The 27,710-nt window shown below is 48.4% G+C and overlaps 1 protein-coding gene across 2 annotated transcripts in view; it reads right to left on the bottom strand.

The window, feature by feature from the left end:
* LOC147121402 (uncharacterized) overlaps nucleotides 1-27,710 on the bottom strand; it is a 260,350-nt gene that overhangs the window by 103,183 nt on the left and 129,457 nt on the right. For both annotated transcript variants that reach the window (XM_085981621.1, XM_085981622.1), the window contains 3 exons: nucleotides 25,882-26,019; nucleotides 23,667-23,816; nucleotides 21,692-21,920 (listed from right to left, as the gene is read on the bottom strand). In XM_085981621.1, coding sequence (XP_085837747.1) covers nucleotides 21,692-21,920; nucleotides 23,667-23,816; nucleotides 25,882-26,019 — 517 coding nt within the window. The remainder of the gene's footprint in view (nucleotides 1-21,691; nucleotides 21,921-23,666; nucleotides 23,817-25,881; nucleotides 26,020-27,710) is intronic.

The raw sequence follows: 27,710 nt of genomic DNA, 5'->3' as shown, positions 1-27,710 counted from the left end.
GTGGTGTCTCAGGGGCACCTGAAGGTGCGGGGTCTCGTGTGGAGACAGTGTCCTCCCGCCCGTCCGGGTACGCTACGTAAGCATACTGGGGGTAGGCGTGGGTAGTGGTGGGTGGCGAAGGAAGTGTTTTGGGAGCACCCGAAGGTGCGAGGTCTCGTATGGAGACTGTGTCCTCCCGCCCGTCCGGGTACACCACGTAAGCATACTGAGGGTTGGCGTGGAGGAGGCTCACCCTCTCGACCAGGGGGTCCGTCTTATGGGACCTCACGTGCTTCCGCAGTAGGACGGGTCCTGGAGAAGTCAGCCATGTCGGTAACGAGATCCCCGATGTGGACTTCCTGGGGAAGGAGAACATTCTCTCATGAGGGGTGGCATTGGTGGCTGTACAAAGCAGTGACCGAATGGAATGGAGCGCCGCAGGGAGGACCTCCTGCCAGCGAGAGGTCGGAAGGCCCTTAGATTTCAAGTTTAAAAGGACTGCCTTCCAGACCGTCGCATTCTCTCTTTCCACCTGGCCATTCCCCCGGGGGTTGTAGCTGGTGGTCCTGCTTGTAGCAATACCTCTCGCGAGCAGGTACTGACGAAGTTCGTCGCTCATAAAGGATGAGCCCCTGTCGCTATGGATATAGCTAGGGAAACCGAACAAGGCGAAGAGGTCATTCAGACATTTAATGACCGTGGTACTGGTCATGTCTGAGCAAGGGATGGCAAACGGGAAACGGGAGTACTCGTCAATTATATTGAGGAAGTACACATTGCGGTCAGAGGAGGGGAGGGGCCCTTTAAAATCGCCGCTCAGCCGCTCGAAGGGGCGCGTGGCTTTGATCAGGCTCGCTCTGTCTGGCCTATAAAAATGCGGTTTGCACTCGGCACAGATTTGGCAGTTCCTGGTCAAGGTCCTGACCTCCTCGATGGAGTAGGGCAGGTTACGGGATTTGATGAAATGGAAGAACCTGGTGACCCCCGGGTGGCAGAGGTCATTGTGGAGGGTCTTCAGTCTATCAACCTGCACGTTGGCGCATGTACCACGTTATAGGGCATCTGGGGGCTCATTGAGTTTCCCAGGCCGGTACAAGATATCGTAATTGTAGGTGGAGAGTTCGATTCTCCACCTCAAGATCTTGTCATTCTTGATTTTGCCCCTCTGCTTATTATTAAACATAAAAGCTACTGAACGCTGGTCAGTGAGCAGGGTAAATCGTTTTCCGGCCAGGTAATGCCTCCAATGTCGCACAGCTTCCACAATGGCCCGAGCCTCCTTTTCGACAGAAGAGTGTCGAATCTCGGGGCCCTGGAGGGTCCTTGAGAAAGAGGCCACGGGTCTCCCTGCCTGGTTAAGGGTTGCAGCTAGGGCAAAGTCGGATGCGTCGCTCTCCACTTGGAAAGGGATGGACTCATCCACTGCGTGCATTGTGGCCTTCGCAATATCTCTTTTTATGAGAGTGAAGGCTGCACATGCCTCTGCTGTCAGGGGGAAGGAGGCGGACTTGATGAGGGGTCTGGCTTTGTCCGCATAGTTGGGCACCCACTGAGCATAGTACGAGAAAAACCCTAGGCATCTCTTCAGTGCTTTTTGGCAGTGGGGGAGGGGGAGCTCCATAAGAGGGCGCATTCTGTCGGGTCGGGGCCGATGACTCCGTTCTCCACTACGCAGCCAAGAATGGCAAGGCGCGTGGTACGAAACATACATTTGTCCTTGTTGTATGTTAGGTTCAGCCGCTGGGCCGTACGGAGAAATTTCTCTAGATTAACATCATGGTCCTGCTGGTCGTGGCCGCAGATGGTGACGTTGTCTAGATAGGGGAAAGTGGCCTGGAGCGCGTTCTGGTCAACCATCCGGTCCATCTCCCGTTGGAAGACTGAAACCCCGTTGGTGACGCCGAAGGGAACTCTGAGGAAGTGGTAGAGACGACCGTCAGCTTCAAAAGCTGTGTACTGACGGTCCTCAGCCCTGATGGGGAGCTGGTGGTATGCCGACTTCAGATCAATCGTCGAGAACACCCGGTATTGTGCTATCTGATTGACCATGTCAGATATGCGGGGGAGTGGGTATGCATCCAACTGGGTGTAGCGATTGATCGTCTGGCTGTAGTCGATAACTAGGCGCTGTTTTCCGCCAGTCTTCACCACCACCACTTGTGCTCGCCATGGGCTGGTGCTACTCTCAATAATCCCTTCCTTCAGGAGTCTCACTACCTCGGATTTAATGAAACTCCTATCCCCGGCACTGTAACGCCTGCTTTTAGTAGCGATGGGCTTACAGTCGCGGGTGAGGTTAGCGAACAAGGAGGGGGGGGAGACTTTAAGGGTAGAGAGGCTGCAGATGGTGCGCGGCGGGCGATTTAAAAGCTGCTGGCTGCAGACTGTGAGTGGGGGGAGGGGTCCGCCGTACGCCAATGTGACAATTTTAAGGTGGCACTGAAAATCCAACCCCAGTAGAACGGCAGCGCAGAGATGGGGCAGGACCAGAAGTTTAAAATGTTTGTATTCTGTGCCCCGTACCGAAAGGGTCACCACACAGTAGCCACCGACGTCCGCTGACTGGGCTTTGGAAGCCATAGAGATCCGATGGCGCGTCGGCAGGACCTGGAGAGAGTAACTGCGCACCGTGTCGGGGTGGATAAAACTCTCCGTGCTCCCGCTGTCAAAAAGGCAGGTAGTGGCGCGGCCGTTTACCGTAATGTCCATCATGGACCTGGACAGTTGATGAGGGAGAGATTGGTCCAGCGTCACGGAGGCCAGCGTATGGTCAAGCGAGTCGATGTGGTCATCAGATGAGGCGGTGGTTGAGTCCAGGTCCCCCGTGATTGAAGTTGGAGGCGTCCAAGATGGCGGACAAAATGGCGGCACCCATGATCCTGATCCCCACGCGGCTGGGGGAGCCCAAGATGGTGGACAAGATGGCTGCCCCCACGGTTCGCATGCGGTGCTGCTGGCGTTAGCGGTTTTGCCTTTGCAGGCGCTGACATAGTGTCCTTTCTTCCCGCAGCCAGAGCAGGTGGCGTTTTTCGCCGGGCAGCGTGCTCTGGGGTGTTTTGCCTGGCCACAAAAATAACATTTCTGTGCCTTGGACATCGCTGCAGCAGTTGGAGGTGGCGGTCCCATGACTCAAGGTTGCGGTGTCCACGGTGCGGAGCGGTTAGGGGAGAAAGCGTCCATATTCCTATGGGCCGCGTCGAGCGAGAGCGCGAGGGACACTGCCTTTTTCAGGTCTATTTCTCCCTTCTCCAACAGTCTCTGCCGGGAGTAGTCGGACCTTAGACCCGCAACGAAAGCATCTCGGATCAGTCCCTCCGTGTGTGCTGCGGCTGATACTTCTTTGCAATCGCAGCCTCGGCCGAGTATCTGCAGTGCCCGTAGGAAAGCCTCCACCGATTCCCCGGGCTGCTGTCTGCGGGATCTTAAGAGGTGCCTGGCATAGACCGTATTTACCGGGCGTGCGTATTGCCCTTTAAGCAGATCGATAGCCGCCGCGTAGGTCGTCGCGTCCTGGATTAGAGTATAAACTTGGTGGCTCACCTTTGAGGCCAGGATTTTCAGCTTGTTTTCGTCTATGGTCACAGTTGAGGCTTCCAGGTAAGCCTCGAAGCAACGCAGCCATTGTGCGAATTTGGTAGCCGAACCCGCTTCTTGGGGGTCTAGGTCCAGGCATGTTGGTCTGAGGGCTCGCAGCAGCGCCTGCTGCTCAGCGTTTGGCGCCATCGGTTGATGCAGCTCCTGCTGTTCAACATTTGGACCCGACATTTTGCTTTGCTAATAAAATTGATACACTATCAATTCCTCATAAAAGACAGAGAGTTAATTAACAGGCTTTTATTAGCAAAGAACAGAGCATGCCTCTCGTGGTTGCCTGGTATCCAAAAGGGCAGGGGGCTGCAGAGCAGTCACCTTTATACCCGGGCATGTGGGTGGAGCCAGGGGCGGAGTCAGCTGAGGCATGCATAGGCACAACAGTGTGCAACAACAACAACAACAACAACAACAATAACAAACAGTGGTTTACCACATTAGGTAGAAAGGGTTTTAAGGTAAACCCAAAGAAGGCACGGATCGGCCAGCCGGAGGTGAAATTCCTGGGTCTGACCATCCGCGCCGGTGAGAAAGCCGTAGATCAGGCAAGGCGGGAATCGGTACAAGATCTATCGATCCCCGCCACCGGAGCCCAGGAGTGGGAAGTGGGAGATAAGGTCATGGTAGGAGACTCTGCCCGAGTGGGGAGTTCAGAACCACTGTACCGGGGACCCTACAAAATTGTAGGCAAAGCTAGCCCCATGGTATACGCAGTGAAGTTGCCCCGGCGCACTAAATGGTTTCACATCAATCAGTGCAAACTGTTTAAACCGGGTGCAAAAGCATCAGCAACCGAAGCCAGGTCTGAGGATAAAGATCCTCAGCCTGAGGCGCGCGATGAGTCACAGACCACACAAGCTGGCGTTGTAGCCTGCTTGGAAGGAGAGGAGATCTCGCCCACCTGGGGGGAGCTTTCTCCGATGGCCTGGGACTCAGATGAGGAGGGACCTGAACAACAAGGTCCCGTCCTCAACACAATTCTGGAAGAGGTGGAGTCGGAGGACGGAGGTCCCGCCCTCGACTCGAGCGTGGGGGAGGTAGAAATTGGGGGCAGAGATCCTCCACCTGTAGGGACAGGTGGGGAGGAGCCGTCTGCCATAGACCCAATTCCCGAAGGGGCGGAGCCTGAGGGGAGGGAGCCGAAGCCCACAGTCGTGGAAGAGCCATGGGCTGTGAGAGCCGAAGTCCCACCCGAAGGGCCACTCGCCAAGGGAGCCTGCCCAAATCCCAAAGGGGCGGAGCCTGAGGGAAGGGAGCCGAAGCCTACAGTTGTGGGAGAGCCACGGGCTGTGAGAGCTGAGGTCCCACCCGAAGGTCCACTCGCTAAGGGAGCCACGTCCAAAGTACCTCCTCGCAGGTCGACCCGAACGCCTCAGCCTGTAAAGTCTTGGCCCGAGTCACCCACTCCCAGTAGACGCCGACTTCAGAAGTCATTGAGAAAACACAGTCCCCGATTAACAGCAAAAGGCTGCGGGGAACCAGAGACACAGGTCACTGCAGCCCCGTCACAGGGAGCGGCGAGCTGCAGTCCGATCAGGGATTAGGCAAGCCGCCCGGGGACGGGCGGCGCTGTACATAAGTTTAGTTTAAGTTTAAGTTTAGGGTGTGTAAATATTAAAGATGATTAGAGTTTTAAGTAGTTTTAAATCTGCCCAGTGTGTGTGTGTTGTTTTGGATCGAGGTCGAAAGACCCGATCATGCCGTCACCTAAGCCAGAATCTCTCGGGAGCCTGGCTATATTTGTGTGGTTTGTTGCAGAATCCAGTAAAGATGAGAGGGATCCTCGTCGCGATCGCGATGGCTGGATGGAGCTGGGCCTATCGGGGCAGCACCAAGGACTCCACTGTCTACGGGTGCTCTGGAAATAGAGGCCCCATCGCGACTGACGGAACCGGCTCACGGGACGCTGAAGAGACTGCTGCCTACTTCCATGAAGGGAGATGGCCAGGCTGGCTGGGGTCGAACTCTTCTGAATACTCCAGCCAGACGGGGTTTGCGTACAGAGAAACGTCTCTGATGTGCCCCAGGGTGCGGATCATTGCACCCAGGATTAGCGTCACCGTGGGCAAGAAGATTTGCCTTGTTTGCAATGGACATGTACTTTTGGACCGCTGGTGGTGGCTGCGCAAGTTGAGCAGCACCATGAAGAACTCAACTGTGGACTGGGAAAGATTGGGTAATAACACCCATCGGACAATTACGGGGACACACGGGGGGTTGAGTGTCTGTTGGGACAAATGGTGGGAGCCAGATGAGGGGATCTACATCTGTATGTGGGGTTCAGAAAGCGCTTGCCCCACAGGCGTCTCCATCTTTTTCCAAAGACAGTGGCAGGATGCTGGGCAAGGAATGAGGTGGGACGTCAGCTCATGGGCGTGCGGAGTCCCATACTCACAGATCCGAGTAAACGCCACGGAGCTCATCACCCAACCCCGTAAGCCCCTGCCCACAGTTCCGGTAGCTAAAGCCCTCAAGGAAGGGTGCCCCACCACGACAAAGGGACCCGGGAACGGATTGGTATTGGTACCCACAGATCAGGTACTGTATCAAGGGGTCCACTACGTGGTGGCTTCGGTGATTTTAAACCTCACCGAGGTAAGATTGCCAGCGTGGCGCCCCAAGGAAACGGAGCAATTATACCAGGTCCTGTTAACAAACATGTTTAAACAGTTTTACAAATTCGACTTTGCCGATGTCGACAGAGCCGAATTGTACACCACACCACATGAGGTCTTGGACAGAATAGGGAGACAAAGAAGGGGTGCAGTAAATTATATTTTCACAGCTTTTAACACAGGAACTTCCGTCATCAACGCACTGGATGACGTGGAGCTACAAACTCAGATTAATGGTTTGAAAACACAGCTAAGAAAGATACTGGCTGATGAGAATAAGGTAGTGGGTTCTGAGTTACACGAGGACCAGGCCATGACACTACACTTAAAAGAGATAATAGCGGAGCTGGAGAAACACGCCAGAACGGTAAATGCTCTCATCAGGGAGGATCGGAATGCGTCCGATCAGGCTGCGCAGAACGAGGCTTGTGTACAATACGGGGCGTGGTTACTGGGCGAGGGCCGCAGTAATCTGGAGGATTTAAAGCAAGGCTTAGTCCCCTCCTGGATTAGCAACAAGCACCTCGCAGCCCTCCACCCTTTTGAGAATACATTGAGCCCGTGCCAGCTCAGACTAGCTTCAGAGGCCTACCCAGTCCCAGTGGACTGTGGACGGTCTAATCACACCATTATGGGTATAGTGGTAAGAATGCCGGTGATGGGAAAGACAGCCAAACCCGCCCCGGTATACAGGGTGGAGAACATTGGAGTCATTCAGGGGGGTGCGCACATTCGCTACACGGGGGTCCCACCTTACGTCATTCGATGGGAGCATGCAATGACAGGTACTGACCTCTCGGGGTGCCGGAGCTGGGGAGCACACATCATCCTGTGTCCCCAGTACTTGACTGCCCATTCAAAACCACAGTGCGGGTTCAGAACTGCTGGCGCGAAGCCTATAAATTGCACCATGGAGGCAATGGCACAAGGCCATGTGCCCCCGCAGGTGGCATATATAGGAGGTGGGACATACTGTGTCACTACTGCAGCGCCCCACTACCAGCATGGACAGCACGGTTGGTGTCCGGTGCGTGACAGCAGCTTCTGTTTCAAGCCCAGGGCAGAAGTTCAAGTGGCCCAAGAGCGAATTGTCCCCATCCCTGAACCTTCCACTGTTCACCTCACTGTGAAAGAGAATTTCACGGATTTGCAGCGATTCATTGCACATTTTGGATATATCATTCCCCCTCTCCCTGAACACCTCACCAAGATATTAAAAGCCGTTGTTGTTTCACAGAAACACTTCTACACACTGGAGCAGAAGACTTTAGAGATAGGGGCAGACATATTGGATACAGTGACCCCACCGTGGTGGGACCTGTTCACTAATATAGAAGTCCCTTCCTGGATTAGGATAGCCTCCCACATTCTTGTAGTGTGCCAGGTTGTCATTGTAGTGTATTTGTTGTTTGTACACTGTAAAAAGGTCAAACATTCGCAAAAGTACGAGAATAGAGGGGAATGGAGGGAGCATTATGTGTGGGTAGAAGAAGAGACACCTGTTTAGATTTATGATGCTTTGTATAAAGTTAAAGTTTTCCCTCCCTCCTCTGTATTATTTTTTGATGTGTATTTATGTGTTTTGGGGATTTTCGTATGTATTTTATTTTATTATTGAAGTTTAATTAGATGTGATGTCATTATTAGAAGGTAATGTATATGCACTAGGTGATGTAGGGGTATAAGGATCCCCTCCACGCCTGGAAGTAAGTTGTTAGATTTTTAACTCCAAGGTATTGCCATCTATAGATGCTTAATGTACACTAGATTTTTCTGAAATGGGAAATGCATGTGTCGTGGGGTCATAGATAGGTAAATACTGGGGATGGTTAGATTGTGGAAGGACTGAAAATTTTGCTCACCCAGAATTATGATACTCCAAGCAAGTTACAGTATCATCAGGGGGGAGTGTAGGATTCGCAAAATTGGATTTCATATTAATAAGGGTTAAATGGCAGAAGAGGCCGTGATTTTAAAGACTGTTTTAAAAGAAGCCCAGAAAAAGGGGCATACAAAATGGCCACCATACCATGTGATCAGCTCATTGGGACACTTTAAAATGGTTCCTGCACAACCTCAGACAGCTATGTGGATTGAACCCACAGTAAGTTCTGGAAGCCGTTTCGGAGAGAACGAAACCAGACCCACAGGCATGCATATGGATTAGATGCAGATCCACTCAAGATCGGCTTGGAGACAGAGGCCATCTAAATGTTGCCCCAGACAAAAGGGGACAATTTCATATTCATGAGAACAGCACCCAGGACTAGATAACGAGATCAGCAGGACATTCAAAACAATGAAAGCCATTTCCAACCAGAGATGGGCCTGTTACCAGCCGCTTCAAATGATTTTAAATATAATAACTGCCCCGCTGTGCTCAAAGCCCGCCAAAGTTAAAACAAAGACTAACCTGATTTTGGGCGGGAAGTGAGGCCTCGGGAAGAAAGGTATATCTGGAGAGACTTTTCGGCAGTTAAAGACACAAGCAAGCACTCGGAAGCAGTCGGGACAGGCAGGCCAGAGTGAGTTGGAAGGCAGACAGTTGCAAGCCTGCAGCTTGAACACAGACACGCCGGGTTGGAGAGCTGGAAACACGCAGCTTGAATCCGGACGCCCAGAAGAAGGAGCAGTCAATCGCAGGCGTTCCGCCCCGGGGAAGCACATCGGGAGATCATCGACCATCCCCGGGCCGTTGCCGGAACGAGAGGCCATAGACCCAGCTTGGGAGAAGAAACAAAAAAATAAAGGTCCCAAGCGAAGAAACCTTCCAGCCACCACGGCTCGGTAGAAGAGAGGAAAGGAACCTGAAGAAGCGATGGGAGCTAGCCCAAGGCTCCTCTGACCAGGGTCGAGCCGATGATCCTCGACCCCGCCGACATCCAGGCCCGCTGGTGTCCAGCCGCCCCCGACCCCCACCTCAGGAGAGAGGTGTGGCGCAGTTCGCAGGGGCTCCACGATCCACGTGGAGACGAGACGCCTGAAAGGACCAAACACAGACTCGTTTTCAAAACCTTGCACTTCCTAGTGGGATTGGTGAGCATGTTTCTGGCCCTTCACAATCAGATCTAGATAGGTTTAATAAGGGGGTGGATTTAAGGGTACAATTAACATGAGTTGTTGTTCCTCGATGTTCCGTGTGTTTCCTTATTTCATGATGATCTTTGTAGAATATAAGATGCCTGTATTTGCCTTAGTTAGTATAATGTCGTTATGATTTGTTTGTGTTTATTTTTCCCTCCCATGTACCGTACTCTTATCTGTGTTGCATTTGATTTGATATATTTTTCCATTTGCAATAAAATTTCATTTTGATTCATCAAACTTGGTCTACACGAGTTTTCTCTACATTGTAGTTCCTGCGCCTAAGTCCAGAGTACAGAACCTAAGGGGCGAGTGGGTCGAACCACTCAAGGTTTACTGTGCAAGAGAGAGAGGCCTCTCGAGAGAGAAACCTCTGGGAAAGCTCTCGAGGACGAAAACCCCTTACAGCGGGTCCCAGTGCGGGTCGGGTATCCGCCTCCTTTGAAACTGGCATGGAGGAGGTTTGGGGGCTGGATGGGTTCGTGTCCCCCGATTTCGGGATTTTAACCCCCACATGCCTCCAATCCCGCCTGTAGTGTATGTAACGTTCCACCTTTAAGAGAACTATTTTAAGGGTTGCACTACTTTATCTTGGCTACTGTATACTGTAATACCGGTGGTGACCACACCGGTATATAAGTGCTGTGTAAGGATTTATTGGGCAGATTCGCCCTGACCTTTGAATAGTAAAGTCCTGTTAAAGTTACTCCTGTAGTCTGTGTATTAATTCACCATATAACCCACAGACTTTACAGTGGCGATGAGTTCGATCTTACCCTGCGGCAGCAATACATCCGAAGCAGTTAACGAGCGTCGAGAGGAGGCACCCGCCCTCGTCATTCTGCTGAGAGAAGACTCGAGTCTGCAGAGCAAGGAAGAAGGAAGAATTCAGACACGAAGCCTTCCATCAGCAACAGGCAGTGATCGTCCCTTCTGCCACGGTGGTGAGTGAGCCGATCAGCCACGAGAAGCAAGTCGGCCACGTTGACTGTGAGTAGGGGGAAAATAAAAAATAAAGAACGGAGGAAGGGCGGTGAACTCGACCACGGTCGGGGGGGAAAGGAGCCGGACAGAAGTCGGGCCCAGGGGCACTGAGACTGGGGCAGCGTGGGGCACGGAAGCCACGGTGCAAGCGGGAACGCAGCCGGGGTGAGAGACCGGGCTACCAGCGGGAACGCAGCCGGTGTGAGAGACCGGGCTACAAGCGGGCTGGGAGACGCAACAGCGTCGTGAGACAGCTCGACCGTGACCGGCGAAAGGCCGGGCAGCTACCGAGGCCGCGAGGCGCTGCGACCGGGATCGTAAGGCGCGGGAAGAAATAAAAATAAGAAACCGCGGAGAACTCAGCCGCAGCCGGGGGAGGAAAGGACCGGACTGCGAGAGGGCTGGGAGGCGCGATTGGAAGCCGCTGAGGGAGAGACAGAGCCCGAGCGAGCGGGAGAGACAGAGCCGAGCGAGGGAGACCGAGGAGATTCAGCCAGCGGCTGGAACTGTTCGCCGTCAACGGGTTGTCCCCAGCGCCGGTTGCCCTGCCGAGAAAAGGGAACAAAGAACGCACTGAAGCCGGCGCGCAGGCTGCGAACCCCGAAAGCCAGCGGTCGTCGCCCGAGGGAAAAGCTTACCCCTCCCGCCAGTAGGCGGAGAAGAAGACAGGAGCGGGAAACCGCCATTTTGAAAGTGGGCGGGGAAGAAGACAAGCGCGGGAAACCGCCATTTTTGGAAAAAAAAAAGTTAAAGAAAAATTTCGTTGTTGTTTCTCAGGAAGATTGTGAAGATGCCTAAGCGTGGCAACATCAACGAATTCGATTCTGATGTGGAAGATTGGACCACGTATGTAGAACGCATCGAGATATATTGTAAGGTCAATAAGATAGCAAATTATGATAAAGCTCTAACCTTACTAAACTCAATGGGTGCGAAGACATACGGGTTATTGAAGCATCTTCTATCACCAGCTAAACCGGCGGATCAGTCTTTCGCTAATATTGTTGCTGTCCTGAAGGATCATGTGAACCCCACACCGCTGATGTTAGCGGAACGAGCTAAATTTTACGGGAGAACGCAACTAAAGGAGGAAAGCAACGCGGAGTACCTGGTTGAACTGCGTAGGCTAGCAAAATACTGTCAGTTTGGGGTAAATCTGACAGAGGCACTGAGAGACAAGTTCGTGTGCGGGATGTCGAAGGAAGGAACACAAAAGCGACTGCTCAAAGAGAACGATCTTACACTTGATAAGGCTGTCCTTATTGCAGCATCGCACGAAGCCGCAGCGAGAGGCACGGCGGAAATGCAGCTGAAGACAGCGGTACTCAGTGTGGATCAAATGACTTCGGGTACAACGAAATGTTACCGTTGTGGGAAGACAACACACGACCAGAACCAATGCTGGTTTAAAAACCAGGAATGTAGAAAATGTGGCAAACTGGGTCACATAGCTAAAGTATGCCGGTCAGGAAAGAAGACCAGCAACAATAAGTCACCGCAGAAGAAGTACAGAAAGGTACATAAGGTGACTGTGAAGAGTCCAGATGAACTGAATTCGGATTCAGACCCCAACAGCAAGGAACTGGGTAGTCTGAGGATTCACAATGTGAGTAAAGAAGCTGACCGACAAACTATCTGGGTCACATTGCAGATTGCAAAAGTCCAAGTGAAGATGGAAGTGGACACTGGATCGGCGTTGATGGTTATGAATAAACAAGATTACAAAAAGTTATTCAAACATATTCCCCTACGGGATACGGAGATAGTATTGCAGACATACACGGGGCATAAAGTATACCCCATCGGAAAGATAGAAGTCAAGGTGAGACACAAGGGCAAAGATCACCAAGGAATGGACTTATATGTACTACCCGAGGGAGGTCCACCACTTCTGGGACGGGAGTGGATCAGGAAAATAAAGATAGACTGGCACTCACTAAACACAATGACGGTAGATTTCGGAAAGAAAGATGCCAAACCTGAACGGTTGTCCAGAATATTGGACGAGGCTAAAGAGGTATTCCAGCAGGGACTGGGAACACTGAGAGGAATTAAGGCAAAAATCAAGATTGCAGAACATGCAAGCCCCAAATTTTTCAAAGCCAGATCGGTACCTTACGCGATACGACCTGCTGTGGAGGCAGAACTGGAAGAGCTTGAGCGTGCAGGGGTACTGTCGAAGGTGGACTGGAGTGAGTGGGCCACGCCCATTGTTCCCGTCATGAAGTCTTCATCAAGTAACAAGCCAGGGGGACCGGGGAATGTCCGCATCTGCGGAGACTTCAAGATCACAGTTAATCCGGTGCTTCACACGGTACAATACCCGCTTCCGCGGATTGAGGATATCTTTGCTTCATTGTCTGGCGGGAAACACTTCACCAAGATAGACCTGGCACAAGCATATTTACAGATGGAGGTCAAGGAAGAGTCACGCCAGTATCTCACAATCAACACGCACAGAGGCTTGTGTCGATATAATAGACTGGTTTTTGGAGTAGCTTCGGCTCCAGCAATTTGGCAGAGGGCCATGGAGCAGGTCTTACAGGGTATTCCAAGCACTCAGTGTTACTTGGACGATATCCTGATTACGGGAGAAGACGAGGAGGAACACCTCACAAATTTGAAACTGGTGCTCACCAGGTTGAAGGAGTATGGCCTTCGAGTTAATCGCCAGAAATGTGAGTTCTTCCAGAAACGGATCTCGTACTGCGGTCATGTCATTGACCAAGAGGGGCTGCACAAGTCACCTGACAAGATCGAAGCGGTCGTGAAGGCCCCCGCTCCGGAAAATGTTTCACAGTTGAGGTTGTTTCTGGGGTTGATTAATTATTACCATAAGTTTCTGCCAAATCTATCCACGGTGCTGCATCCGCTGAATGCTCTGTTGCAGAAAGAAGTACCATGGAAGTGGAGCGAGGACTGTAAGAAGGCCTTTCGCAGAAGCAAGGCGTTGATTACCTCTGAGGAAGTGTTGGCTCACTTCAACCCAACGCTACCTCTTCGTCTAGCTTGTGATGCTTCCCCTTATGGTATTGGAGCTGTACTCTCACACAAGTTATCAAATGGCTCGGAAAGGCCAGTCGCATTTGCGTCCCGATCATTGACCTCCGCTGAGCGAAATTATGCTCAGATAGATAGGGAGGCTCTCAGCCTTGTGTGGGGAGTAAAGAAATTCAATCATTACCTGCAGGGCAAGAAGTTTACATTGCTGACAGACCACCAGCCGTTGGTGTCCATATTCAACCCTAACAAGGCCGTTTCCACTATGACAGCACAAAGGCTACAGAGGTGGTCCATTCTACTAGGGGCACACCAATATGACATCGAATACAAAAGGTCCAAACAGCATGGAAATGCTGATGGGTTATCGCGCCTACCGTTGCCAGTGGAAGAAGAGGCGACTACAGTGGACCCAGTGGAGATGTTCCACTCAACCATAATGGAATGTCTACCAGTAACAAATTCCATGGTCGAAAAGGAAACAAGAAATGACCCGACTCTCTCACGAGTCTACGATTTAACGGTGGAGGGATGGCCAGTACATGGCGAACCAATGCTGCCAGCATTTTCGCACAGAAGAGAACAGCTGTCAGTGTGCCGAGGAACCTTGATGTGTGGATCTAGAGTGGTGATTCCACCCAAACTCCAGCAGAAAGTACTAAAGGAGCTTCATGAGGGGCATCTGGGTGGAGTGAAAATGAAGAACCTAGCCAGAGCGTTTGTGTGGTGGCCAGGTATTGATGGAGACATCGAAGAAATAACCAAGAGCTGTCTAGGATGCCAGAAGGTCCAAAACGCGCCACCACAAGCTCCTCTGCATCCATGGGAGTGGCCCTCATCTCCATGGCAAAGGGTACATATCGACTTTGCTGGTCCATTTATGGACTCAATGTTTTTAATCGCGGTGGATGCACACTCCAAGTGGCCGGAGGTAATAAAAATGTCCTCCACCACCACGGAAAAAACCATCACAGTATTAAGGACCATATTTGCCAGGAATGGGCTGCCGGAACAGATCTGTTCTGATAATGGACCGCAATTTGTGTCCGAAGAATTCAGGAAGTTCTTAAAAAGCAATGGGGTCAAGCACTATACGTCCGCCCCATACCATCCCGCCACCAATGGATTAGCTGAAAGGTTTGTCCAGACCTTCAAGAAGGCCATAAAGGCCATGGGTAATGAAGACATAAATCTACAACATAAGGTAGATAACTTCTTGTTGGCGTACAGGAATGCAACACATGCGGTCACAAACCAAACTCCCGCCATGATGTTTTTCAATAGAAGAATAAGATGCCGGCTGGATTTGATTAAGCCAAACGTCAGAAGGGACGTAGAGAACCGGCAATTTCAAGGCATGAATGAAAGGCCAACTAGATTCTTTCAGATAGGTCAACAAGTTTTGGCCCGGGACTACCGTACCGAGAAATGGCAACCGGGAACTATTGGAAAAAGGCTAGGACCGTTGATGTATACCGTGGACATTGGTGAAAGCATAATAAGGCGCCATGTTGACCAGATCATAGAATCATCCACAAAGGCCCAACCTACTCCACAACTCTATACGTCTAATGTTGAAGCAGAGATACCCAGAGCATCTACCTCCGATCCGGTAATACTGGAATCCGATGAACCTGAAACGGTCCTTCAAGCTGAATCGACCTTGCCAGAAGAACCTACTACACCACCGAAAATGACTACACCACCGAGGCGTTATCCGGACAGAGTCCGGAAGCCTCCAGAGAGACTGAATCTGTGAACTGTTTCACATAAAGTTGTATATATGTTAAGATGTTATATTAATGGGAATATGTATATATTGTTAACCTAAAAAGGGAGGATTGTAGTGTATGTAACGTTCCACCTTTAAGAGAACTATTTTAAGGGTTGCACTACTTTATCTTGGCTACTGTATACTGTAATACCGGTGGTGACCACACCGGTATATAAGTGCTGTGTAAGGATTTATTGGGCAGATTCGCCCTGACCTTCGAATAGTAAAGTCCTGTTAAAGTTACTCTTGTAGTCTGTGTATTAATTCACCATATAACCCACAGACTTTACACCGCCTCCATGGCCCAATGAAAATCCTGCCCACAAGCTTTAAAACCTCACAGAGACATAGGGCTGGCTTTTAATTAAGGGGCAGGCTGGGGTCATGTAATATGCATTTCGTGTTATCCACACGAATCTAATTCGATGTGGGAGATTGATGCGAATTTAACTTAATTGGCCAATTGAGTTCCAGCGTGTGGGAACCCATGGCAAATGAGGTTTTCCAGTCTGAAAGTCGCCTCCAAATGCTGCTGCATTTAAAGTCTGCAACAAGCCTTGCTTCTTCTGCAGACTGCCAACCTTTTGGCCTTTCATGCTGCAGGGACCTGGAGGCAGAATGGTCAGTGAAAGGCCTAGGTCTGCTCCAAGATTTGACGACGTTGCCCTGCAGGTTTTAGTTGAGGGAGCAAGAGCTCATAAAGAGGTGCTCTTCCCTTCTTCAGGGAGGAAGAAGCCTCCCCAGCAGACCAAGGCTGTGTGGGTCCAGGTGGCAGAGGAGGTCAACTCATTATCAGTGACCCATAGAACATGGATTCAGTGCAGGAAGAGATTTCATGACCTTCTGCACACTGGAAAAGTGAGTATGAACTTCCCATCACCCTCAATCTAATCCCCATTGCCTTTCCTCACCAGCACTCAGCTTTAGCATCTCTTCCTTCACATCCCACTTGACACTGACATCCATGCACCCTTATCCTTTCCCTCTCTCTCTATGGTCACATTCACCTAACTATTCGACTATGCAGCCCTCACACTCCCTATCACTGTGATGCTATAAAAACAACTGACAACACACAGGGAGGGCCCTTGGTCTTGCCACCTCACTCCATCTTTGTCTCCTTCTAAGTATCTATGCTATGGAATCTCTACACTCACTCCTTCAATCTCACTCAACCTCCACTTGTCTCCCTCATTGCAGGAAAAGAGAGCTCACAATAAGCGAGAAAGAGCAAGGACAGGAGGAGGGCCACCCTCAGTAGCCCACCTCACCCCCTGGGAGGAGGCGGTCCTGGAGATCGTAGGAGTGGAGGAAGATGCGCAAGTGGGGGACGGACAGATGGGTGCATCACAGCAAGCTGGTGACAGAATAGTTTTCCATCTCTCTCATTGACATTGCATGAGTCGCTGATAATGATTCTGAAGCTCTAACAGATGGACTTATGATCATCTGCAATATGCAATGTGCATGTAACCTTGGCATCAAATCTCTGACTCTTTCCTTTACTCCCCCACAGGACCATCGACAGCACCCGTCCCACTAGCCAGGAGGAACAGCATGAGCCTCAAGACTCCTCAGAGGAAGCTGCAACCTCTGAGGGCGCAGCGTCAGCAGAATTCAGCGCACCCAGCACCAGCGCAGACACTCACACCTCGGTGGGACCTTCGGGACATAGAGTAGTGTTGTCACCTGGTGTATCACAGCTCACAAGTGAGCATCAGCAGACTGTGGAGACAGGGACAGCAGTGGAGAGTCCTAGTCGGAGGGCGCAGGACTCTGCCAGCTCGGCTCAGCTGCATGTCAACCCTCTGCCTCTGGGTCCATCCATAAGATCAGCGGTGCTGGAACTCCAGGAACAGATGCAGGAGTCTCTGGCAGGTTTTGTCTCCAGGGTCGCTGCGAGTGTGGAGCGAATGGAGGAGTCCATTGCGAACATGAGCAGAGCCTTTGTGGAGTCATTGGCGCATGAACGCATCACCATGGAAAGGTTGGCAACCTTCATGGAGGTGGCAAGTCGTCAGAGTGCAGAAAACATGGTGAGTGTTCAAAATAGAATGACATCTCTGGAGGAGCGATGGTCATCCATTGAACAGGGAAACCAAATCTTCATGGAAGTCCTTCTGAGTAGGACTGCCAGTGCAGATACGAGTCCCCATGGCCCCCCTGATGTGCAGCAAGGGACTCTCAAGCCACTTGCAAGCGCTGAGGGGGACTTGAGCCATGAGAGGGAAGTTGGTGGTAGACATCAAGGAAGTGGGGGCTCCTCTCCAAGCGCTCACACTTCAATGCCACTGCAGAGCCCTCGGTCAGAGCCCCACTAGAGTCCACACCCAATTGAGATCGGCATCTCAACCCCTGCACAGCCGCAGGAGCAGCAGACTGTTGACGAGCCCTCACAGGTTCGCAACCCGAGAGGACGCCCGCCAAAGGTGTCGAGACAGGAGCAGCAGGAAAGTGAGCAAGGGGCCTCCACATCTGCTGAAGCCACAGGGGAAGCACCATGTAGGAGCACGTGTAAGAGAAAAATACTGCACAAATAGTCACAAGGGTAGTCGCTTGGGTGAAATTTGATGTTTTCTGTGAAAAAGCCATCAGATGAATAATGTAAATAAAAAATCTGATGACTACTGCTGTAGTTGTGGCATGTGTCATTTCGCGAATGGCGCTTTCACATTGAGGGCTTAGGATTACTTGCAATTGTCAGTATGGTGGTCAAATTGCTAGGAATCCGTTGGTTCTTGGCCATTGTCGATGCTCAGGTAAGAAGCTGCGAGGCAAAAGTGCTTGATTGGCTAGGCTAAGCAAATCTGGCCAAGATGACTGCATTCCTTGCATCCCGGGCAGCAATGTTCTCGTGTACTGCTGCCGCTGGTTGATGGGCCTCTGCAAGATGTTCATTTTCGCTCTCCTCCTCCTCCTCTTCCTCCTCATCTGAGGAGGATATGTAATGAGCCACTTTGCCTTCAGGAATCTGCAAGCCACGATGCTGTGCCATGTTGTGAAGTGCACAGCAAACCACAATGATTCTGGAGACCCTGGCTGCTGAATACTGCAGGGCTCCACCTGATCTATCCAGGCATCTGAAGCGCATCTTCAGCAAACCGATGGTTTGCTCGATTATGGCTCTGGTGGACATGTGGCTGTAGCTCTCCTCAGCTTCGTTGGATGGGCTCCTCAACGGCGTCATTAGCCACGTCGTCAGGGGATAGCCCTTCTCTCCAAGTAGCCATCCGTTAAGTTGGTCTGGCAGAGTGAATAGCAGAGGCACACTAGACTGGTGCAGTATGAAGGAGTCATGGCAACTGCCAGGGTACTTGGCACAAACATGCAAAATTTCCTTCTTGTGGTCACACACCAGATGAACATTAAGGGAGTGGAAGCCCTTGCGGTTGACAAAAATACCTGGATTGCAATGGGGTGCCTTAAGGGCCACATGTGTGCAGTCAACGATGCTCTGCACCCTTGGAAAGCTTGCCAGATTAGCTAATCCAACCACACGCGCCGTGACACTTGCTTGATCCTTGGTGAAATGGGTGTGATTGTGCGCGATGGCAAAGAGGGCATCGGTTACCTGCGTGATGCAAGTGTGCGCGGCTGCCTGGGAGATGCCGCTGATGTCTGCTGCTGATCCCTGGAATGAGCCTGAGGCAAAAAAGTTGAGTGTGGTGGTGACTTTGACGGCCACTGGTAAGGGTTGTCCACCTGGCCCTCTGGGCTGCAGGTTTTGTTGCAGCATTGCGCAGATGTCACCCACTACCTCTCGCGAAAGTCGGAGCCGCCTTTGGCACTGCTGCTCAGACATGTTGAGGTAGCTGACCCTGTGTCTATAGACCCTGTTTGGCGGGTATCTCCTGCGCCGACGGGCTTCCATGCATTGGCCCCTTCTGGCCTGTGCAGCTTCAGGTGGGTGAGCTGCAGCTTGGCGCTCCTGTTGTTGCTGCTGCTGTTGGTGCTGCTGCTGTTGGTGCTGCTGTTGTTCCTGGTTCTGCTGGTGCCACGGCTGGTCTTCGTCCTCATCTAATGTCCGGAAGGGAAGGAAATAAATGGCTCCCATGCTTCTGGTATATGCCTCAGTTGAGGAAGCGCTCAGTGAAGGTGGCGAGAGGGGTTTCCCAGGAGGTCACACTGCAGATGGTTGTCAGGCTCCAAACTTCCACAGCTGTGGTTATGCCTTCTAAAAGCCCCCCCACACGCCTCCAATCCCGCCTCCACAGCCCAATGAAAATCCTGCCCATAGGCTGTAAACAGAGAAGAGGCTTCTGAGATAAAGGTCAGTTGATAACAAAATTGTAAACAAGCTTTGAAATAGGAATTAGTTAGATATACTAAAACAATGAAAGATTGAAGCAAACCATTGGTGCTTCCGAAAGGTCTAGAGTTTGGAGGTAACACAATGAGAAGACCCAGTTTAAGGTGTTAAGAAATAACACATTGAAAAGAAACACAATCATTAAAAGAACCATGTGCCTTTGAAACATGACATCAAGTAAAAGAAACACCTGCTGGTCAAATAGTTTTTATGTTAAACTTGGATGACAGGAAACACAATTAAGTATGCAACCAATTGAGATAGCTAGAAATGCATGAAGCACTCTGGTCAAAGTGTCTTTAATATAGACATAGTAAATATGATACCAACAAGGAGACTTTGAAGATATAACTTCAATAGATACACCAAGCAATTACATTGGCCCAGAAATTCAGGTTGGGGGCTTCCCGCGGGTGTAAGCCTCTGAGCTGCACTTACCTAGCGCGCCAGCCATTGTGCTGTGGGCCCCTGTGGAATTCCGATCCTGGGCCTGCTCCAACTGCTGGCGCGCAGTGCTTGCGTATCCCAGGGGCGCAGTTAGTTCGATGCGTCCCCTGGGATCACGTGGGCCATGGGGAGCCAATCGGAGCAGGGAAATGCCCATTCATAAGTTTGACAGGAAGAGCTGTCAAAACTTAGAAATACTATGGGCCCCAAAACATCACTAAATCTTCAAATAAATTTTTTTTTAAATCATATTTTTTAAATAAACTATAAATTACATGAAATAACTATTTTAAACAATAATTTAAATTTTTGAAAAAAATAATTTTATTTTCTAACGGGGCTAAACATAAACTTACCTTTCTTTAAAGTATTTAAATATAATAAACCTGTGGAAAAAAATGTTTTCGTTTTAATTAATTCACCACTTACCTTGTAAAAAGCAGGCCTTACGCCTGCTTTTTAAATGTCTAACTCCTGGAGACTTAACTTCCCGGGAAAACATGTAAAAAAAAACGCAAGTTCGATGCGCATGCGCAGCCTTTCCTGCGCACGCGTTCGAACTCTGAACCCCTTCTTTCAGGGGAATGGAAGTGTCGGTTTCCCGCGCATGCGCAGTGCATGCAGGAAACCGGTACTTCCATTGGGCCTACGGGTGAGTGCCCCGTGCGTACTCACCCGTGGAGACCCGAAGTTCTGGGCCATTGTGTTTGTATTGAACTTGGAGCAGTAAGGAGAGTCGCAATGTCTGCTACAAACCAGTAAAGCCAATATTAAGAATTGAATGAAGAATCTTCGATAAGAATGACATCAAACAGAAACCATTGCTGTCATTGTTTTTATGATGGTTTTTGGAACACCTAAAGGTAGAGAAATAATTATGCATGCAATAGTTGAATTGATAGTAAGATAGAAAGCATTCAAACAGAGGTATCAATAAAGACAATTAGCTGACATCAGCAGAGAACATCAAAGAAGAAACCACTGGCAAAAGAGTATAAAAATAGACCTTTTCAACAGAAAGGCAGAACTCGCTGAATGGGCAAAGCATTTCTCAACTCTTCAGAGACATCTCTGTAAGTCTTTAACTTTGAGTCTCGGGTGATCAAAGAGGAACTATTATTTGATTTTGGTGGATGTTCTGGATTTAGAAATAAGTAAGAAAAGTAGAAATGTAACAAAGTTAAGATTTGAGAATAAGGATCTCTGAGAAATAAGAAATGAAAGCTAATTGTTTTTGAACTGTAATGTTACGATGGATACACCAGCTGTTAACTACATGTCGATTCTTTAATAAATTTATATATTTTTAGAATTGTCTCACAGAGTAATTTCCGTATCAACCTCACAAACTCAAATCTCTGTATATTCTCTGGTGAAGAGTTGCAGAGTTCTGGGGGGTATTCTGGACCCTCATAATATCCAGAAGGTTACAGTCTAGTTAAACTTATTAAAAATGCTATCCGGAGGACAGTAATATCTTCAGGTTGTTCCTTTCCTTTAGGGAGAGATAGCCTGGACCTTTAGACCCACTTAAGCGTCTTGCGGAGTTCGGCTGTCTCTAACTTTGGTTGAGGGTGAACGTCTGTGGAGTACGCCTGATCTGGGGTAGTCCAAAAGGGCTAGGACTGTAATTATCCCTTCAATGTCTACAATACACGAATGGATCAGAATCAACTAATTGAATTATGGAAGCAGGTAGGTATGGTACAATAATAGTAAATTCATATCAATGTTTATTATTACTTTAATATTTCTAAAGTATAAAAAATTGATCAAATTGCCATAGATAACTAGGTATTATAGAAAGAAAAATCCAAGACTGAAAGATTAATTTGGGTGTCATATAACCAGTGTTTTATTGTCAATGTATGGCACTGAATCACAGTAATTCCTGGTGCAGTCTCATACCATTCGTTGCATATCTAGTAGCTCTGCACTGACTGGAAGGTTGCTGTTTTTTAACAGTGCAGACATAAACTTGCATCTTTGACTGACCCACTCTTCATTCACATTTGGCTGTTTGCCAAGTAAATCTAAAAGGGTCAAATGGGCCTCAAGTAGCAGCGATTCCAACTCCGGACTTAAAGTTCCACGATACGGATATTTGCACAGACCCCGGGCAGCTAAATCTGCAGCACTGACACCAACACAAAAAATTAATTGCAGATGAAATATTCAATCAAGGCTTAAAAGAACCATTAATCATATCTACTGAGTTATTCTTGAGGGGGTGGGGGTAAATTGACTGCATTCAATTTGAGCCATAAAAATGAAAGAAAGACTTGCATTTATATAGCACCTTTCACCACCTCAGGATGTCCCAAAGCATTTTACATTTTGAGGTGTAGTTACTGTTGTAATGTAGGAAACGCAGCAGCCAATTTGCACACAGCAAGATCCCACAAACAGCAATGAGATAAATGACTAGATAATCTGTTTTAGTGATGTTGGTTGAGGGATAAATATTGACCAGGACACCAGGGAGAACTCACCAGCTCTTCTTCAAAATAGTGCCGTGGGATCTTTTATGTCCACCTGAGAGGGCAGACGGGGCCTCGGTTTAACGTCTCATCCGAAAGACAGCACCTCCGACAGTAGGAAGGTCATGTGTAGGACCCTGCTGATGTGCTGAGTTACCCAATCTCAAGACTGGTAGGAGTGAGAGTGCTACAATTGGTCTCAGCTGACCAGTGACACCTTGTTGGAAATGTGATTGTTGAAACTAGCTGAGGAGGGTGCTAGGCTCAGCATTCATGTTCTTCGTTGTTAAGTAAATCACCGACACACACACCTGAAGAAAGACTCTTAGATGAGGTAGTGAAGAGCCGCTGCAGCTCATGGAACGTCATTCTAGCATAATTATCTCGGCATGAGTTACTGCTTTCAGGTGAGGAGGGAGTAAGGGAAAGAAACAACATCACATTGTTCAATTCCTTTTGTGAATTGTTGTATTATGATACTGTATTATATCTCAAATATATCTTTATTTCTTTCAGTGGTGAATCCTTTCAACTCTTCACTAAAATCAGATAGTAATGTAACAGCGATGTGTTATAGTGGTGTTTATTTTTTGTTGGAGTCTTTTCTATCCTGACACTAAATTATTTTGTGGTTCATATCTTAGGTCAGTTTCATGGGCAGGTGCCACCTCCCCTTACCTTTGAGAGTGTCCATCCTAGCTTTTAGGTGTAAGTAAGCCTTCAGTAACATGCCCGGGATAGCAAACAATAAACTCTGTCTGATAATTATTTTTAGAATTTATGCTATGGCCTACAAATTCATTTTGCGCGGTGGTGAAAAACGGGTGGTATCAGATCAGCCGCCCGTTATACGCAGCTCCTGATATTCAGCTCCATTGCAGATACTTTACATAGAATTACATAGAACATACAGCACAGAAACAGGCCACTCAGTCCAACAGATCCATACCAGTGTTTATGCTCCACACAAGCCTCCTCCCACACCTCTTCATTTAACCCTATCAATATAACCTTCTGTTCCTTTCTCCCTCATGTGTATATCTCTCTTCCCCTTAAATGCATCATGTAATCTTTTCTGACTATGAGAGCCAGCTACTCTAGGTAATCTTTTTCTATGAAGATTGCAATCAGGTTGACTATATTTCACTAATTCAGCTTAATGAACAGATCTAGCCATTTATATAACTTTTCCCTGGTTACCTGTGGCTTGCTTGGATTTTCATAACATACATTTTGGCCTTGATTTTAACTCTGGGCGGGTTTTGTCGGATAATGCTCCTGTGAAACACCTTGGGACGTTTTTCTACATTAAAGGCGCTACTGTATATAAATGCAAGTTGTTGTTGTTGTTTAATACAAACAGTAAATGAAGATCACAAAAACAAATTAAACATAGCACTTACGAGTGAAGCACGTGTTCAGGAGTCATTATTTTTTCAGGTAGTCCTGCTGGTGGGTTGAAGAGAAATGTCCCTAGCCTGAATATCCCTTTGAGCAACTGAATGTTCAGAAGAGAAAATGTATTTAAAGCCCGAAGAAATGAGACTTCTTGACTGGAAGGAAAAAAATAGATAAAAATTACATACAAAATATTCAAAAACAATCTAAAATTAATCAGCTAACCCACCAAAGGAAACTAACATAGAGAAATTGTGGCTAAATAAAATAAATGAGTTAATGTCTCTGGGATTAACTTGAAGAAGAACATCTTAACAGCCTTCGGTTTAGTAGAGCGACATTGGGCTGTGCCATTTCCTACACAAAAACCATAACTTCCAATCCACACACCACTGTCAGTAGCGGTCAAGGTCACCATGGCTCTTAAGGTTAATGCTTCCAGTTTCTTTCAGGTAGCATTGGTGACACCAGTTTGCTGCTCATGTATGCATCTAGAAGGTGACTGAGCTTTATGCAGGAAGGCCAAAATCTTCATAATATTCACCACTGAGCTGCATGGAAGGGCTACACAATTCTAGGCTGACATTCCAATGCAGTACTGAGGGCGTGGAGCACTGTCGGAGGTGCTGTCTTTCGGATGAGACATAAACCGAGGCCCCGTCTACTCTCTCAGGTGGACATAAAAGATCCAATGGCATTATTTTGAAGAAGAGCAGGGGAGTTCTTCTCCGTGTCCTGGCCAATATTTATCCCTTAATTCACATAACTAAAAACACATTACAGGAAAATTTCTGATATCCGGCACTGACGGGACCGAGCTGGTGCCGTAACATCAAAAGTGCCGGACATACCAGAGTTAATGTTTAAACATAGGAACTGAGAAGCTCCGTGTGAATCAACAAACCCTGTTGCTTAGCAACAGCTTCAAAACAGTCGGCTGCAGCTGCAAGCGTCTGTAGCTGAAGCTGTTGCTATAGCTACAGACCTTGCAGTGCTTGACTGGGAAAAAAAAAGCAACGAGAACTAAAAAAAATATAGAAAACGGCTCCTGATTTTTGCCGTTAGATTGAGTATTCCGGACATATAACCTCCGGATAAACCAAAGTTTCCTGTATCTGGTCATTATCACATTGCTGTTTGTGGGAGCGTGCTGTGTGCAAATTGGTTGCTGCATTTCCTACATTACAACAGTGACTACACTTCAAAAGTACTTCATTGGCTGGAGAGTGCTTTGGGATGTCCTGAGGTACGATATAAATGCAAGTCTTTCTTTTTTGTGGTTGAATGGTACTTTCATGACATATGAAGAATCATGAAGAAAAACATGTAAAAGAAACACTGGTATATCATAATTTGATAGGGTGAGATGAAGGAGGCTTGTGTGGAGCATAAACACCGTCACAGACCAGTTGGGCCGAATGGTCTATTTCTGTGCGGTAAGTACTATGTAATATTATGTAATTGTGGGCCACATTGAAGTATGTTATCAATCATTCGATTTATGTTTTGACAAAAGGGAAATATAGTGACTGAGTTTATATAATATCAGTGCCTATTGAGTATCCTAAAAGGCATTTGGAGGGGGGAATTTTAAACCCACCCAAAATGGGCATGAAGTTGGTGGAGCAGTTGTTGCGTTCACCCAAAGTCAGCGGCAGGAGGCCCAAACTATTTCCAGGTTAGTTCTTTCTTTCCAGGTGAAATATGTTTGGACAGTTTCAACTAAATTCTTAGTGGAAGGGACAAAAGCATAAACAGTCGCATAAAACGACCCCTAATTTGCCAATCTCACATAAGGCTGAAAGGATGACTGGTATAGGAAATGGAAATGTCATGTTGGTGCAGTGGAAGGTGTTCCTCTGAGGTTAGGGATAAACCACATTGTTGGTGGAGTAGAGGGAGCTTCACATTGCATCTAGCTGTGCCGGGAATGTTTGGTCCTGAAACTGGTGTTGAATTTCCCAGCACTGGAACATAGGAACAGGACTAGGTCATTCATCCTCTCGAGCCTGTTCTGCCATTCAATCAGATCATAGCTGATCTGTACCTTAACTCCAGCTACCTGCCTTGGTTCCAAAACCCTTAATACCCTTGCCTAATAAAAATCTATTAATCTCAGTTTTGACATTTTAATTGACCCAGCCTCTGAAGCCTAATTCCTAAATCTGGTATATATCCAAACACTTATCTAGTTTATTACTCCATACAGTGAAAACTTACCCTACTGGCGGAATTTGATCTGGAGATTTAAGCTCAGTCAGGAATTGTTCTAAACCCTGCTGCAGGTATTGAACGGCATATCGTGTTTGTGGACCTAGCCCATCATCCCGATCCAGCACAACCAGGCCTGTATAAAACCTGATAATAGATGAGGAACAAGTAAATTTACATCCAGTTTGTATAACTGATCAGGATACAAGATTATGTTTCTTGCACCTAAAGCTGCACACACCCTCAATTGTTTGTTAGTACTTCAAGTTCACTCAAGATAACTTGCACCTGAAAATATTTTCAAGAAACAGGATAGCATTTTGCAGGTGTACAACTTAAACTGATTAAAATTATGTACTTGTGAACTAGGAATAGAATTTGTTGCTCTCTAACAAGGCCAACACATTATGCCATCAGTGGAGTCCAGTGATGGAGACTCAGGCGTTGATTTTAACCCCAAATGGGTTCCAGGTGGGCGGTGAGGGCGAGTGCAAAACACACTCGCAGGCCTAAGTTTCAGGCACAGGGCATTTTATCTCCGGTGTTACATTTAAAAGCTCCTGGGCCTCTTCGCACCCAGAATGGCCGGAAGAGGGTGCATAGTAGCTGCCGGCATGCAGGTAAGTGGAAAGGAGGGGGGTCCTCCTGTTCCTGTTCCTCCAGGCCCAAAAGGAAATATTTTCACTTACCTGGAGGGTCTTTGTCCTTCCCACCAGGTGCTGACCTGCTTCAACCTGACCGGGGAAGCCACGGCAGCTTCCTCACTCAGCCCACAGTTAAAATGCCATCAGGGTCCTAATGATATCATATAACCTTGATTAGCATTGATGCATGAGACTCCCACCTGAATCCGGTTGGCACCTCACTGCAGTTAAAGTCGGGGATCAGCAGGAATGGAACAGGAAATGGAGCCGTTCCATTTTAACTGCTTGCCTGCTACATTTCTGCAAAGCGGGGAAGAGATAAAATCTCCTCCTTCCAACCTATATCAGCCCATTTAATAGCATAAGAAAGCATGAAATGAGAAATCAAGACAGCTTTCCCCACACAATTTACCATATTGTCTGTTTCATCCATTTAACGCCCCAAGGAAACGTTCTGCACACATATTTCAATTCTCAAAGATAATCAGCCAAAAGTTCAGGATATTCATACATCATTACATTACAAGTATTACATACTATTTACAGCATGGAAACAGGCCATTTGACCCAAAAGGTCGATGCCAGTGTTTATGCTCCACACAAACCCCCACCCATCCTTCTTCATCTAACCCCATCAATATATCCTTCTATTCCTTTCTCCTTCATGTGTTATCTAGCTTCCCTTTAAATGCATTTATGCTAGTCGCCTCAACACCTCTAGCCTGTTGTACTCCACATGCTGAGGGAAGTAAAGGTGGAAATTGCGAAGGTACTGGCCATAATCTTCCATCCTCCTTGGTGCCAGAGGACTGGAGAATTGCAAATGTTACACCCTTGTTCAAAAAAGGGTGTAAGGATAGAAACATAGAAAAATAGGAGCAGGAGTAGGCCATTCAGCCCTTCGAGCCTGCTCCGCCATTCAATATGATCATGGCTGATCCTCTATCTCAATACCATATTTCTGCTCTCTCCCCATACCTCTTGATGCCTTTTGTGTCTAGAAATCTATCTGTCTCCTTCTTAAATATATTCAGTGACTTGGCCTCCACAGCCTTCTGTGGTAGAGAATTCCACAGGTTCACCACCCTCTGAGTGAAGAAATGTCTCCTCATCTCAGTCCTAAATGTCCTACCCCATATCCTGAGAACCCCTCGTTCTAGACCCCCCAGCCAGGGGAAACATCCTCCCTGCATC

Source organism: Somniosus microcephalus, chromosome 3 (assembly GCF_052327205.1).
Source record: "Somniosus microcephalus isolate GS21.2 chromosome 3, FLI_Smic_1.0, whole genome shotgun sequence".
Taxonomy (NCBI): Eukaryota; Metazoa; Chordata; class Chondrichthyes; order Squaliformes; family Somniosidae; genus Somniosus; species Somniosus microcephalus.
Note: the sequence above shows the minus strand (reverse complement) of the source record. Positions and strands in the feature narration are given on the sequence as shown.